Source organism: Eulemur rufifrons, chromosome 19 (assembly GCF_041146395.1).
Source record: "Eulemur rufifrons isolate Redbay chromosome 19, OSU_ERuf_1, whole genome shotgun sequence".
NCBI classification, from domain to species: Eukaryota; Metazoa; Chordata; class Mammalia; order Primates; family Lemuridae; genus Eulemur; species Eulemur rufifrons.
The window spans coordinates 40,709,578-40,725,565 of record NC_091001.1 but is presented as its reverse complement, the minus strand read 5'-3'; the positions used below and the strand labels follow the sequence as shown (position 1 = coordinate 40,725,565).

Below are 15,988 nucleotides of genomic sequence, written 5' to 3'. Positions count from 1 at the left end.
AAGATAATTTTAGGTTGGTATTAAAGAAAATCTTGCTGAATATTTACATCCCATACGAGCCTCTCTCTCCTTGTACACTCTGGTGTATTTCCCTGGAATGGACAGATTGCCATTGCATGGCCGCTTTGAACAATTTCATGTATCAGTGGACGGATTACTAAACTGAAACCTCCTGATGGGCCTCATCTCCAATGCAAATCGTGGTAGAAAAGATGACTGTTTCCTAAATGCTTAATATCCACTGAATCACAGACCAGGTTATGCTTCTAAGGAGTTCTTTGCAATTGGTGGTTGTATGTTTGACACCCCAAAGCGTATACAGTTTTAACACATTAACTGTCGTGTGAGTTGTATTTAGCTCACGCTAGTTTTGAGCCTGGGGCCTCGTGAAGCATACATACCTCACACATCTCTTCACCTTGGGAGCTGCGAGAACTATTTTTCAAGTTGCATATAACTCACACACAGAAAATAATAAAAAATAAATTATTCATTAAATTAGAAAGGATCGTTTTGTTTTTCAAGTTTTTACTCTGTTTTTGTAATAAAACACCGTGGTCCCAAAGAAATTTTTTTTTTCTAGTCTGGCAGTTGATGTATAAATTCACTTTTGCTCACTTTTGTTTACTGAGTGTGTGTAAATATATATATCCTCAAATTAACAACACTCCTCCCAGGTTTTTCTAAATCCAAGGTACACTTTCTTATATTTTGACATTCATTTGATTATAACATGCAATATACGACACCTGGGCTACAACATGGTAGACATTTAACAGTTCTATCGAGCAGCTACTTCTTCTGGGCTAAGGACTAAGTCTGACTCCTGCACTGGACAATGGTTTGATTCTTCAATTTCACAGACAACTTCACAGCAACACACAAAGCCTAAGCACATTTTCGGTCAGCCTATATTCTAAGAAATCCACTTCCAGATAAAAATGTGGTTCCCCCATACTGTCTAGCCACTGAAGCATGCTGTTTCCATCTGGCAGAGCAAGATACTGACTGAGAAGGGAATCCTTTTTTTGTGAAACCTGAACCACATGTAAACCACCTGCGGTGTCCCATGCTGTCAGTGAACTATATTCCTGAGGCATCTGCTTCAAAGAGATGTTCTTAGGTTGTTTTCCAACCACGGGCTCCATTCAAACTTTAGGCTAACCTTGTACAGGGTCAGATTCCAACAGACACAAACTTACATCTTTTGAGTAGAAGTCCATGCTTGGCAAGTGTTCCACTTTGTAACCCCATCAACAAGCCTTTTACAAAGCGCAATGAATGTGTCCATGCCCGGTACTCATAAAAAGTACAAGGGCTTCCAGAGACCTTGACAGAGAGAAAAAAATCAATTATTTCTCTCCCTGGTGTTAGCCAGCTCTTGCCGACTATTCATCTTACGTGTGATGATGACTAATATTCGTCGAATGGCAAGTAGACGCTCTTTCAGCGAGGTCATGCCGAGTATAGCCAGCTGAGCCTTGCGTTCCAGTGGTAACACTGCCAGGATCCACCAGGACCAGGCAGGACCACTGGGATTACTCTGCAAAAGAAATGAAAAGGAAAACAAGATTAATGCCTAAAATACAGGCCAGTTCCCCCATGTAGTCTTTTGTTTAACCCACAGATGTGAGAACAAGAATTAAATGCCACCTTCTAAAATAGAAGGGCTACTTCAGAATTCACTCAGCTCTCAAAATACATACTTTACTTTTATATTACACATTTAAAAGTGGGTGAACTCACAAAATTATTCCCCGTGGATGATGCTTTTCTTTCCATGCTAGTAAAGGCCAAGAGTGTGCAAAGAAAAGCATCTTCCATGGGAAGAATCTATGAATCAGTCGCTTCTGCTCTTTCGAGTCTTCAGTTAAGAGCATACACCAGTCAGAAGAGAGGACCATAACTTTTACCTTCACTTTCCAATGTTCTGTGCTATTGTTTTTTAAGTCTTAAGCAAGCTATAACCTTAGCATAATATCATAAAGACTAAAAGTTATGTATACAAGTTTGAGTGACATAACAAATGTCATAATAAAGTCAATGTGGCAGATGTGTCTATGTATAAAACATATGTGTATACATGTTACTATATGTGGGACTTATCAGGAATTATATACATAAGAGTTAGTACAGTGTTAAACAGCCTTTATTTCACATAATCAAACAGGCACATCTGGATTGAGCCCTAAGCAAAAGCTGATCATAAATTCATTCTCAATATTCCTGGGACCATGGTATCTAGGCCTTCTTGCTTCCAAGGGTCTTGGATTCTCCTCTGTTCCTACCCCAAAGGTATGTAAGGTACCTACTGGCAACTAGGGAGGGTGTACTCTGCAGTTGCCTTAGTTTAGGGTGAAGTAGATTATACTGGAGGATTAGCAATGAGACCGCAGCCAAAGCTCACAGGGGGCGGCCCAAGTCACTGTGGGGAAGACACTGACCTGCCCTTCAGAGGCAGAAAGGCACAGATGTTAGAGAAGGCAGCCTTGTATACAGACTCATACTCTCCTTTCCCTTCCTCCTCTTACACAGAGGGGAAAATACTGCGTATCATCCTTAATGGGCAGGTCTGCGCATAAAATATCTCCCGCACACCTAAAAATCCCTCTGTGGTTGGCAGGAAAATGGTCCAGCCAAACATGGCCACACCCTAATTCCTGAACCTTGTGAACACGGTGCCTTTTATGGCACCAGGACTTTGAAGATATGACTAAGTTAAGGCCCTTGAGATGGGAAGATTATCCCGCCAAGTCCACTGTGATGCCATGGCTCCCTTGGGCTCTGGTCAGAGGGGGATGTGACAGATGGTCAGAGAGACGTGACACCGCAGGCTTTAATGGAGGGAGGGAGTCAGGAGCCAAGGAGGCCGTAAGCCTTTAGAAGCTAGAAGATACAAGGAAACATTCTTCGCTACAATCTCTAGCCGGGAGTGCACCAGGCTATCCCCTCGATCATAGTCTGGGGAGACCTGTCTCGGACTTCTGACCTACAGAACTGTGAGATAATAAATTTGTGTTGTTTTAAGCCACCATGTTTGTTGCAGCAGTCATAGAAAGCTAACACATCTACCAATTGGAGATTAATTGGGGTTAAGAAGCAAAAACCCCCAGTAAAAAAAATGGTGATGCCCTAATGCAAGTTAGTCTAATCATCCTGCTTTCTGAAACTAAGTTATGGGATAGCGTGGAAAGAGGGCTCTTAAGAGAAGAGAAGGTGAGGAAGGATTTACTGGCAATTTTTGGCATTTAAAGCATTCCTCTGAGTGTGGAAAAGACAGAACTCAGACAAAAGATAAAAGCCCTTAAGAGACAGGAAAAGAAGATAAAAATGGATGCAGAGAGACATTTCATCTTACCCTAAAGCCTGCTGAGAGCTGGTTCTACTCCCTGCCTTCCTCTGAGACAGCTGTGCACCCACATAGAGGGGGAGGAGCTGTACATACTCTCTCACCTGGCCTGGCTCTCTCCCCCACGTGTGGAGGAGAGTCAACTGCACTTAGAAATGCTCCGCAAACCTGAGAGCCTTTCACTGCTTAAAGAACCAGCTTCACCAAAAGCACTCCGTAGGGAGGACCAGAGAAAGCCCGTGACAACCAGGCAGCAGGGGACCACAAAGGACAAGAAGGTGATGCTCCTAATGTAACAAGAATTATGGGATTTTCTATTCATTTATTCAACATCTGTTTATTAAGTGCAAGGCAATGTTACGTACAAAATATGTAGTGTCCATGTCAATACGATAATATTACTATTTAAATCTCACAATGTTGGTGAGAGAAGCAATAAAGTACAAAAGCTGATACCCAAGCAGAATAAGTTGATTTTCACTAGAAGAGAAATCATCTTTGGGGACTGTTAGAAAGCCTTTATCGCTTTGTTCCAGGAGGCATGTGCTACCATGTTAGATGCTTCTTTGGGCTGCTAATGAACGAATTGGTTCATAAGCAATCAGAATGGAGTATATAGCATCGTACTGCCAAATTTCCCATCGGAATTATGTGGCTTAGCACACTTCAGCAGGAAATAATAGCATCATAAAAGCAAAAATAGAATGTACCTGAGGCTCAGGCTCCCTGTCTGGCATTAACCCAAAATGACTTAAAATTTGCTCTTTCATGTGATCCTGGAGAGAGGCAAACCAGGAGACAGACTGTTGATAAACAGAATCGTGAAGTCTGGTGAGTTCTTCATATTCTGGACCTTCCACCTGATCAAGGAAAGAGGGACGGGCATTTTAGCAATTCATGATTATACATGAAACACATCTGGTATGTGAATTTGTGTCATTCGTTACTTCAATAATTCATTATCATTTCATAAAAATGATGTATGCTCAATATAGAAATCTGCACTTTTTTTTACATAGCTGGGATCTATCTATTACATCTTAATTTTTCTCTTAACACTATAAGCACATATTTCATGTTATTATGAATAATTTTCAATGGCTGCAAACAATTATGTATTTGAGATATCACAATTTACTTAACCATTCACATAAACTTTTTGTATATTAAAAATATATAGTTTAAGTAAATATATAGGTTAAGTATATATTTTTTATATATCTTATGTGAACATTTTATTTTTAAAAATAACACAGTAGTATTATTTACTAAGTAAATATGCACAATATTTATTTATGCAAAAGTTGTATGCTAGTTTTAGGCAAGGGGAGGAGGTATTATTTCCTTAGGATGGTTTCCTAGAAACCTTGGTAGAACTACCACGGTAAAAAGTCCGACATTTTAACAACTGTATTCTACACCACCAAACTATCCAAAGGGCACGTCAGAGCAACACTGCATTCGTTCCATGAGTCTATGCTGCTGGGCCCCAGCTAGTGGTTCGTTGTAACACTTTAAATTTACCACGCTTGGCCTCTGGTCCCTATCAGGCTGTCAAGTCTGTCACTTAAACCATGCCTCAGTCCTACTTGGGAACACCTGGGAGAGCAGGAAGTGCGCTGGACTGGGGATCAGGAGACCCAGGTTTGTGCTGCCTTCACCACTGACTTTCATGTGTGGGTCTGAGCCCATCCCACGGCCTCAGTCAGGATAGTTCTCTCATCTGTAAAACGGGAATAACTCACGAAGGTCTTTTCTGGTTATAAAATTCCAGTACCTATGAAAACTATGAGATCCTGAGGAATTACACTGTAATGCATATAACGATCCTCAATTTGGTTTATACCAAATCAAATATTTATACGTAGTAGAGGATTTTCTTTAAAAAAATAAAATAATTTCATGTTGTAGCTATTTAAGTCCTCATCTTAAAATAAATACAAACACCATTAAAAGCTGTCATCCACAACAATAGTCAATAAACCCTGTCATCAGATTTATTCTCAATCCAGCAGAGGGACCCTGTCAACTATCACATTCAGCCACAGTGGTGAAACCCGGCTCTCCGGTCCAGACCTCGGAGTGTGACTCCCTGCTCTGCATCTCTGCTCTGAAAGGCTCTGTGCTCCCAGAGCCTGCGATGACCAGCGACAGCGGCTGGAGGAGGAAGAGCTGGTGCTCTGTGGGTGACTCCACTCACAAATCGCAGAGGTATGCCGCTGTCCCCAAAGTGACTCCTAGTGTGATATCATGGCTACATACTCTCACTTCCATATTTCCCAATGTCAAAGAATTTAAAAGAGGGATATAATAAGTCCAAGGATTTCCTCCTAAATGTTTTTAATTCTTTTCTTGTAGTATAATTTGTAAAACAAAAAACGTATAGATCTTACTAGTTTAGCTCAGAGAGTTGTTAACTGTACACACGTCTAACCATCACCCTAAATATGGTCTATATGCAATGGTCTACATAGACCATATTTCCATCACCTTAGAAAGACTCCTCGAGCCCCTTTGCAGTCAACTACAGAGCCATCCTACAGCCATTTTCTGACTTCTATCAGCAGAGACTAGTTTTGCCTGTTCCTGGGAGCATATAAATGGAGTCACACACTGTGTTTTGTGTGTATCTAGCTTCTCTCACTTAGCATAATCTCTATGAGACTCATTCGTGTTGTTCTGTGCATTAGAAGTTCACTTTGTTTTATTGCCAAGTAGGATTCCATTGTATGAATGGCTACTGATTCACCTGTTGATGAGCACTGGGGCCATTTCTAGTTGTTGGCTATTAATGAGTAAGACTACTCTGGACATCCTTGTAGAAGTCTGAGAATCTCTTCAAAACATTTGCTAATTTGTCAAATTATACATCCTGATGTTTCTACTAGACATATAAATAATTCTTAAGGGGTAAGAGATTCAAGCCTTTTATATTTAAGTTGGGAGAGTATTTTTCAGCACTGTTGTTTTATATTTTGTCTGTTCTGAATGAAAACCAATATCGAGAACAGGGATTGGCACCTTACCGCTCATGAGTCAAACCCTGTTCAACACATTTTTGTAAATAATATTTTATTGAAAACCAGTCATGTGTATCCATTTACATATTGTCTACAGCTGCTTTTGTACTACAAGGGCAGAGCTGAGTAGCTGTAACAGAGACCACATGTCCTGCAAAGTCTTAAGTGCTTATTATTTGGACCGTTACAGAAAAAGTTTGCTAGAACTGGACTGGAACATCAAACGATGACTCACAAGCCCATTTTGCAATGTGCAGGTTTATACATTCCGTTAAGTGCCATAGAGTCATAATTTTAGGAGGAGACAATTTCTCTACCAGCTCCAACTCAGGTAAAATTCATGCTCTCCACTGAGAGAATAAATAACTTAAGTGCTGAATTAAGGAGGAAACAAGTAATATTGCCAATAAAAATCTGACAAAGTTTCTCCACAATGCAGAGGGAAAAAAGGGACTGGCCTGTATAAAACACACCAGTACAAGCCTCACCTTCTGATCTTCAATATACTCAATGTCCGCCGTGTTATAGCCGTCTCTGTGCCGATGGCTTAGGACTCGGAACCGACTAATGCCAATTGCATCTACGACTGAACTTCCATCAGGGAAAGTTCTGACATCCTTAATCTCCAGCATGCAGCCATACTCGGAAATCCTGAAAGGACAGTTGGGAGAAATAACCATGATTTTAAAGATACAGGAAGTCTCCATTTTTCCCAGGATGAGAGTTTGGGTTTTAAAAGGAAAAAACAGTGTCACTCCAACAGACCAGCAAGATTATTACCTCTAAGAGACACCTGCAGATGACCGCTCCTGTTAAACACCAAATGCACTGGGGCGTGGGGGCGGCAGTGCCAGCGCTCCAGGTGAGAGAGGACCTGCGCCCCAGCAGTTCAGACAAGCCAGCGTTTTGCAAAGGACCCAAGATTTGGGAAGAGACAGAATCTTAAATGTGGCCTCTTGGCAGGTATTGTCAGGAGAGCAGGAGGACTGCCTGGCCAGCCTGGCACACGCAGACTCTGCTCCTTGCCCACAAAGTCTTCACCTCATCTCCACTGACACTGGCCAACTCTGCCTGCCCTAACCACGGTGCCATAGGAAGCGTTCCACAGCCACTGCCCGCATCTCCTATCTCTCCTTCACTCCTCCGTAGCGTAGTGTTCCATCAAAATGATTCCAACAGAAGTCACAGCACCCTCTGAATTGCTAAACCAGTGGGCGGTTCCTGTCTGGCCTCTCTTAAGCCATGAGCCTGCTGACCTGGCACGAACCAACACCTCCTCTGCTCTCTTGGGGTGGTGTCCTGGCTACATGTATTCTCACGCCAAAGCTCTCCCGATTCTAACTATCATCCAGATCCTGGTCATAGTCTCACTTACCACGTGCCAAGTACTATACGAAACAGTTTATAATATGCACTCAATCGAGCCTCACAAAAATGTGGAGGGTTAGTGGAATTAAACAACTTACTTAAGTCACAATGAGATTTAGAGCTGAAATTGGGACCTAAGCCAATCTGAGTCCAAAGTCCTGGTGGTGAACAATTCCACTAACTCACTCTCCTAAACTAGAGAGGAGGATTCCCAAGTTACAGGCCTGGCTGGATACCTCTCCCTGGATAGTTAATAAAACTTTCTCTCCCTGGTTATCTCACAGGGTGATGTCATCTACATCTGGAGGCTCCCTGAAGGTCCCCCTTCAAGGAAGACTTGTTGCCCCAGCTATCCGCAGACAGCCTCCAAATAAACGGCAGCTTCTTGAAGTCTGCCTGGTTCAGGGCATCTCCTGCCTCACCAGGAGTGTCTCCTCTTGTCTGAGGATAAGAACCTGGGGGTACATCACCCGCCCCCTGCATCTGCAGCTCCCAGGGGATCTACTCTCTGATGCTGGCCCACACTAAGTCATTAGCAATTTTTTTTTAATGGGCTGAATTCTTCCCACACACTTGTCCGTCTCCTCCCTGGCTCTGTCCACTCTTTCTGGAGGGACCCATCTTTTCTTGGTTACCCTGAGCAACCTCTGCTCTCTGATGGGATCAAGGTAGGTATGTTCTATAGTTTATCTGTTTTTTCTTGTTGTTTGGGTGGGAATAATGTTCTTTTCAGTGTTCTATATTCTCGGCAGAAGTGTAATGCCTTGTTTTTTAAACACGGAAGTGGCTTGTTTTTCCCCATTGCTTTTGCTGCCTTTTGATGAATCAAATTTTAATATATTCTAATTTATTATCTCTTCTCTGTTATGTACTCTCAGCATCTAGTATATTAAAAAAAACTTTCCCCCTTCCTATTATAAAGATAATCCCCCATATTTCCTCTGAAATATCATTGTATTTTGTTTTTCACATTTCACATTAGGAATGTAAATGTGTAAGGTAGAGAAAAATTTCTTTTCCCCATTTGGACTGCCCACTAATTTTATGGGCATCTTTTATTGAGTAGTTTGGCTTTTATTGCAAACTTATACATAAATTTGGAGCCCATATATGAGTGGGTCTGTTTCTGATCTCCATATTATTCTGTTTCATTGGTTGACATACTATGCCTTGTCAGTCTGATATTACAGGAACGTTTCCCTGATTGCTCAGCCAGTTCCTTCAAAACTATCCGGTCTTGTTCTTTTGCTTTTCCACACTGATTCTAAAATCAGCTTGAGCAAGTCAATGAAAAAACCCTCGGGGTGTTGACGGAATTACTTTGGATTTGTAGACAAATTCGGGTAGAGGTGGCATCTCTATGACATTGAGTTTTTACATCCATGAACATGGCATTTCTCTCCACTTATTTAAGTATTCTTCAATATCTTTCAATAAAGTTTTAGAATTTTTTCCATAAAGGTCCCACACGTATTTAAAAAAAATTGTCCCTAGGTATTTATGGAGGAAACTGCTCGGTGGTCCTAAAAATCCATTCTACTATTTCTCCTGGGCATGTGAGTGGACTACATTTCCCAGCCTCCCTTGCAGCAGGTGTGAACAGAAGTCAGGTGGCCCCTTTTCTCCAGAGTCCTTTAAGGGTATGTGTGCCTCTTCCACTAACTAGAATTTGGATGTAGTGACCTCATCATGACTGGGCAGGGCTGACAAAGCCCTAAGGGATGGAAAGGGTCTTCAGTTCCCAAATCAGCTCATAGAGGGGAGTTATCAGCTGACTTGCAACATTCTCCCTTGACAAAGGATGAGGTTAAAACCAGTGCAGTGGGTTTCTATGAGACTGAGATTTTATGGCTGTGGAGACAGAGTAATGTTTTGTGGGGTGTGTTGCAATTTTTCTAGAACTTAAGGCTGGACTGGATTTGTCTGTACATAGATGGGCTAGAAGATAATTGTAGGCAGAGGGAGCATGGAGGTATGGATGCGTGAGCTGTCATTAGAGAAGGACAAGTAATATGGCAGCGGTCTAGCAAGTACGAAGTTTGAAAGGAAGGCTTAGATGAGGCTAGAAAGAAAGGATAGGATCACATCTAAGTCTTGAACTTAGACTTTGGTATGTAATGGGAGCCAGTGGAGATTTTCAAGCATCACCCTATACTGTTCTTCAAGAAAAATGATAAATCATGCCCTTGATTAGGACCCTTTGAATGTTGGTAATTCTTACCCTGCGTGCTCAGCAGATAAACACATGCCAAAGCGCTTGGTGCCAGTTTCCATGCATCTTCTTATCATAAGCCGATAGCGGGGCTCAAAGACGTGGAGTGGACATGGGACGGTGGGGAAGGCCATGGCACACACAAAGATGGGGACGTCTCTGGTCAGACTGTAGGGCAAGGGGACATGTTAACTTAGATGCACGGCTGTTAGAGACAGACGGGAGTACTAGTCACTAAGATAGCAAAAGCTCGCCAACCTCAGGTCTCTCATCTACAGAACAAAACCCTCAGGCCTGGCTCAGTGGGCCTGAAAGTGGGAACAGAAAGCCAAGGGCCACGGTGTGAGAAAATTCTCTGCTCATCCAGATTTCCTGCAAAATCTTTAATTTGATGAAAGAAAATGTGCTGAATTATATTATTTTGCTTAGAAAAGTTATAGCTTTTGACAACTCTAAAGAAAATTCTGATAAAAGCAAAAACTACATAGTAGTCAAAGGCTATGAGTTTTAAATGAAAGAGTGGAAGAGTGCTAAGATCTCTACTAAACCACAAAATTTTAACCATTTTAAAAGACGGAAAAGTGTCAAGTTGTTGTGAGTTGCAGTCCTGGGTACTGCTTCTCATCCTATGTACTTTGCCTTTTCAATCCTGAGAATAAGTATTGCTTATTTTGAAACAAAAAGCAACTACATAATTTTGTTAAAACACAATTTAAAAATATTTCTTATAACTTCCTGCAATTATATTTCCATAAATATTTTGCAATTAGAATTTTTTCCCTTTACAGACCAAGAAATTTCTCTGCCATACACACACAAAATCATCTGAGGTAAACCTGAGGTTAACAAGGATTTTCTTCTTTAATCTGAACTTAGGACCAAGTACATACATCATGAGCACTTACTTTGATAGCTCCGTCATTTCTTCATCATAAATTCTCTTCCTATCAGACAATTCATCTGACAAGTATCGAAATATTAATTCTTCAGCCAGAACAGTAATATTAAAATTTCTGCTTGCCAACAACTGCAACAACAAAAAAAAGTCAAATGCTACCAGATGGTAATTAATTCTAAAGGACAAAGCTTCCCAGTCAGAAGGTCAACAAGGAGGTCAACAGCGAGGGAAGAGGAAGTGGAGTAGGGTATGTGGGGAGAGAAGAGAAATATGAAACGATCCATCTGGAAAGTGAAGAACTGAAGTGTAGGTATGTACACTCTGCATTGTTTTACTGCAGGCATATAAATTAGCAGATAATAGCTCTTCTTCACTAATATTCTGATATACATCAGGTACCACTGCAGGTGCTTCATAGAAATAAGGTTAGTCCCTAAGACAGTACTACAGTACAGGTGTTCTCCGCACTGTACTAACCAAGCTGGGTCTCAGAAGGTTCAGGGCCCAGTGCCAAGCCACCGTGGCACAGCTAGGACCCCAGGCCTGGCAGGCTTCAGTACTCAGCTGTTTCTCTGGTAACTTGCCGGATTTCTGGGCTAGGAATGGCTCCACATATTTCTAACACACCAGGTCTCAGGGAGTCCCACACATCCTGCCAAGCTGCCCTGTAGCTAGTGTGAAACAGGCTGAAATGTACTGCTGTGATTGACTGAGAACTAGGAGTTCAACCTTCAGAAATGACTGTGTTTGGGAACCACCGTAACAGGATAACTGGTAGAAACAAGCTTTTATTTAATTCACAAAACTGTCTCATAATTGTCATTATTAATGACATAGGTATTTTATAAACTGTTAGTTTATGATATCCTTTTACTGAAGAGAAATATACTAAAATTTGCTTTACTTGGCATTCTGTTAACCAAGTCTGCAGATACATATATAATTGATGGTTCACGTTCATGGTAAGGCATGTGAAGAAATCTAAGCTCATGACATGACTACGGCACTGAAGAAAGATTAAATTACGATTTTGGATTTTAGTTCATTTTATTATATTCTAATTTCTGGAATGTCGGCAATCCACGAACAGTTTGCATGTAATCATTCATTCCACAAAGCCTTCTAGAGTCTCTAGTGTGGGTTCTGGGCCCTGGAAATACAGTGAAAACAAGTCACAAACACATTTCCTGTCCTTAAGGAGCTTATGTTCTAGCGCTAACCTCCAGGTATTGCTTCTTCACACAGCCTACAAGGCAGCACTGAAACAGGAGTGAGTACAACATCTGTACTGGAAACAGTGGTCACACAGACACGCATTTTACTCTGTGAGAACACGTGGGTCGTCGCCAGGCCCTATGTCCTAGCACGTGGGGAACAATAAGGCAGTGGGTTACATGCTTCTGTTAGCAAGCAGGACAGCAAACACCAGGAAGAGGACTGAACAGGAACCACCAAAGGAAACTGCTACATAGACTCAAAACGTATTCATCACCGTGACACACAACATATAGTAAGATAATTGATATTCATAATGAGAAACCTAAAGAATTCAGAAAGATTCAGTATGCGTGCGATTTAATAAAGCAAGTATGTACATATAATGTTTTAAAATGGCTGCAATGGTAATAATTTATTTTAATAAGTTTTAGCGGTATATTAAAAAGTTAGAGTTATTTAAAAATTCACTTAAGTATAGTATCTGTTTTACCATGTCACGTGAAAAAAATGAATTTTACTGTATATTTGTAAAAACAAAAACTTTATCCCATGTGAAATGCATCCACGAGTTTAATCTCTGGTAAGCAGTTAAGGCAAATATTATTGGTCTCATTTTATGGATGAAAAACAAAAGAAGATATACCCCACTCCCCACCCCCCAAGATGTTAAATAGCTTGCTCCATGGAAAGTTAGTGGCACCAGTAAGATCAGAGCCCAATACGGGTGATACAGATTCACTGTTTGAAAAACTGATCAAAGGCCTTCAGCTTGTAGATATTGCTCATTGCATTCACCGTACCTAATATAAAATGGATTTAATAGTTTATATTTGGGCTAAATATCATTAGATAGCTTCCCTATGGAACCTAAGTTTTACCGGTTCTGATTTCAGATGGAAGATAACAACAACCGACAATTGTTAAAGGAGTTAAAAGAACTTACCAGTAGTCAGAAACCATCAGGTCTTCGATCCTACACAAAACTCTTGAGATGAGGTAAGGACAGAATGCTTGGCACATAGTAAATGCGTTATGATGTTACTCATCTGTTTATAACTCATATATTGTAAGGGCTTAGTAATGTTAGCTATTTTCAATCTATCTCAATTGTAATTAATACCTGATAATCTCCTTGAAATTTAGTTATTTTCTGCATCTCAACCTCTCTTGGGTATTTTTTGATGAATCTAAGAGATGGGAAAAGACCCATCTTGGAGAAATCTCACTTCCTTTAACAACTGGGCCGCACAAGCAAAGCAAAACATGGGATGGGCATCTCCCAAGAGACCAGAAGACGGGCTGTTTTGTTTCACAAAATATACTAACCTCCGAAAGTTTGTCTTTGCACAGTGGACAATGTGGGGCATGGTCAAGGCAGCGTTCAAGGCATTTTAGGCAAAATGTATGTCCACAGGGTGTAGTGACAGGCTCAAAGAGCAACCTGGGGGGGAAAAAAAAACCTGTGTTTTCACCAAGAAATATCCAGAAGAGACTGTCAAATAATCTATTTGTTTAAGGATCTTTATGCAATTCCCTTACTATTCTAAAAATCACTTATATCCACTTCCATTTTATATCTTCTTTATCAAATAGTTAGAAAATAAATCAATTATTACTGAGATATACATAATTTCCCTGATAATAAAAAGTCCATTATGTTTAGGTGTAAATTTCAGAAAGGCTGAAGTTTTAAAAGAGTTGCATGGATTCTGCACCATCCTACCTCATGCAGAGGGCGCACTCAAAGTCAGTGACATCGATTGAGAGGCCCTGGCCCTCTCCTGTCTCAGAGTCCATGGTCCTTTGAGGTGAGCAATCTGCATCTGAAAAAATTAAAAATGCTATAATTAACAACTGAATAATGGTACATAATAAATGTATTTCCTCAAGACAAAATGTATACAAATCATGCCGGGCAAGAATATTTCCTGTCCCATTGACAGTATACAGCAATAATTCATCTGGACAGTAAGCATGAGCAAAAGTTAAAATTACCTGAATTTTCTCTATTTTTGACCATGAGGCCCTTGCAGGATTAACCATCTAAAATGCTCTATAATTTTAGAGCTGAGGTACTCATTTCATTACTAATTTTAAACAGTGGAAAATTTTTAAAAATATATTGAATACTGCCTAACATGTTATCACTTTGGAGTCACAGAAATGCATGACAAAATAGTTTACTGAGGCCGGACACAGTGGCTCATACCTGTAATCCTAGCACTCTGGAAGGCCAAGGTGGGTGGATAGCTCAAGGCCAGGAGTTCGAGACCAGCCTGAGCAAGAGCAAGACCCTCGTCTCTACTAAAAACAGAAGAAATTATCTGGCCAACTAAAAATATATAGAGAGAAAAAATTAGCCGGGCATGGTGGCGCATGCCTGTAGTCCCAGCTACTTGGGAGGCTGAGGCAGTAGGATCGATTAAGCCCAGGAGTTTGAGGTTGCTGTGAGCTAGGCTGACGCCATGGCACTCACTCTAACCCAGGCAACAAAGCTAGACTCTGTCTCAAAAAAAAAAAAAAAAAAAAAAATAGTTTACTGACCTTTCTTGGGAATTTTTCCAGGGGTGTTCAGGTCATGCGCCTCCTCCGTGTCATTCGGAAATTGCCTCTTTAAACCAGAGCTGGGTGCTACTGGAAGGATACTTTCTAATGTTTGCTTATCCTCTTCAAAGTATAAACCCAGTATAAAATACAAAACTGAAGAACTGGCATTTCTAAATACATCGGATTTCTCAGATGGATTCTGGTGAAGCTGGAACAAAGAATCCTGAATATTAAAGACATCGTGGCATAAGAGAAAAAAAATTATGCAGTACCCTGGCTTAGAAATCTCTGGGGGAAAAAGAGGGCTTGTAACTCTTCCTTCATAATTGGTTTCATCTATTAACTCCTACGATGAGTTTTATTCTTTTTACAAATTACAGGATAATTTCTTCCTGAGCCAGAGCAAATGAATGGCAACTTTCATGTGCAGTATTGTACACACACACACACATACACACACGCACACACACAATCATGTATCATACATTCGAATCATCCTTCTGCCTTCTTTTCCCCAAGCCAAAATAATTTCAGGTCTCCTAATGTTTAGGGTTGTTTGGAGGTGCTCTAAAGTTTCTTTTAATCTTTAATCATTTTTATTACTTCCATAGATTTCATTTAAATGTTTCACCTCCCAGATTGAGGAGCTATAACTGGTCTTGAGAAATACATCTAACTAACAAAATGTCATGGTGTCTGAATAGCTTATAAAATGAAGCGATCACATAAAGCCTGATCAAGAGAATCTTAACAAATGCATGTCATACCTCAGAGCTCCCTGCATCACCTCCTCCTTCCAGAGTAGACTGGGTGTTTACGTGGCTCTGACGTTGAGCCTGTAATTTGCTTTGGATGGAAGATGTTAAATTTTGATGCACATTTTCTGAAGCTGGAAAAAACACCTCACACATTACCTATAAAATTGCCAGGAAAAGAAAAAAAAAATTTTATAACACTTTTGTAAAAATGTATAATATGCCTTAAAGATTCAGAGGAAACCATGGGGCCAAACAGACCTAAAAAGCTGAAAAGAATAATGACTATATATTCCCAACTGCCAACCTTTTAAAATTCAAACGTGTTGGAAACCACAGTCGGTGTTTTAAGCATTTTAGCTTCTAATCCCTTTCCATCTTAGTCTTACTAATGACAAAATATCAGCATTACAACTTCCTTCTGCGTGGTCCTTATACATCTGCTACATAAAACCTCACCTAAAAGTTTCACAGATAAGAGACAAAAACGGGGTATAGAGGTTGCAGGGACCCCAGATTAAATCTAAGCTGTGATCATCCACAGGACTGCGATCTTTCTAGAGGAGTGCTCTATTCACAAGAGAAACAGAAGAGCCACCTAGTAAAGAACTTCAAAGGAAG

General features: G+C 40.6%; 1 protein-coding gene across 1 annotated transcript in view; it reads right to left on the bottom strand.

The window, feature by feature from the left end:
- Positions 1–1,348: 1,348 nt before the first annotated feature.
- The window catches only part of LONRF2 (LON peptidase N-terminal domain and ring finger 2), a 32,118-nt gene continuing 17,478 nt past the window's right edge, over positions 1,349–15,988 (bottom strand). Inside the window, exons 4-12 of the mRNA XM_069494839.1 lie at positions 15,380–15,526; positions 14,610–14,811; positions 13,789–13,882; positions 13,392–13,506; positions 10,855–10,976; positions 9,959–10,117; positions 6,858–7,020; positions 4,060–4,209; positions 1,349–1,543 (exon numbers count right to left, since the gene is read on the bottom strand). Of these exons, the coding sequence (XP_069350940.1) occupies positions 1,349–1,543; positions 4,060–4,209; positions 6,858–7,020; positions 9,959–10,117; positions 10,855–10,976; positions 13,392–13,506; positions 13,789–13,882; positions 14,610–14,811; positions 15,380–15,526 (1,347 nt within the window). The remainder of the gene's footprint in view (positions 1,544–4,059; positions 4,210–6,857; positions 7,021–9,958; positions 10,118–10,854; positions 10,977–13,391; positions 13,507–13,788; positions 13,883–14,609; positions 14,812–15,379; positions 15,527–15,988) is intronic.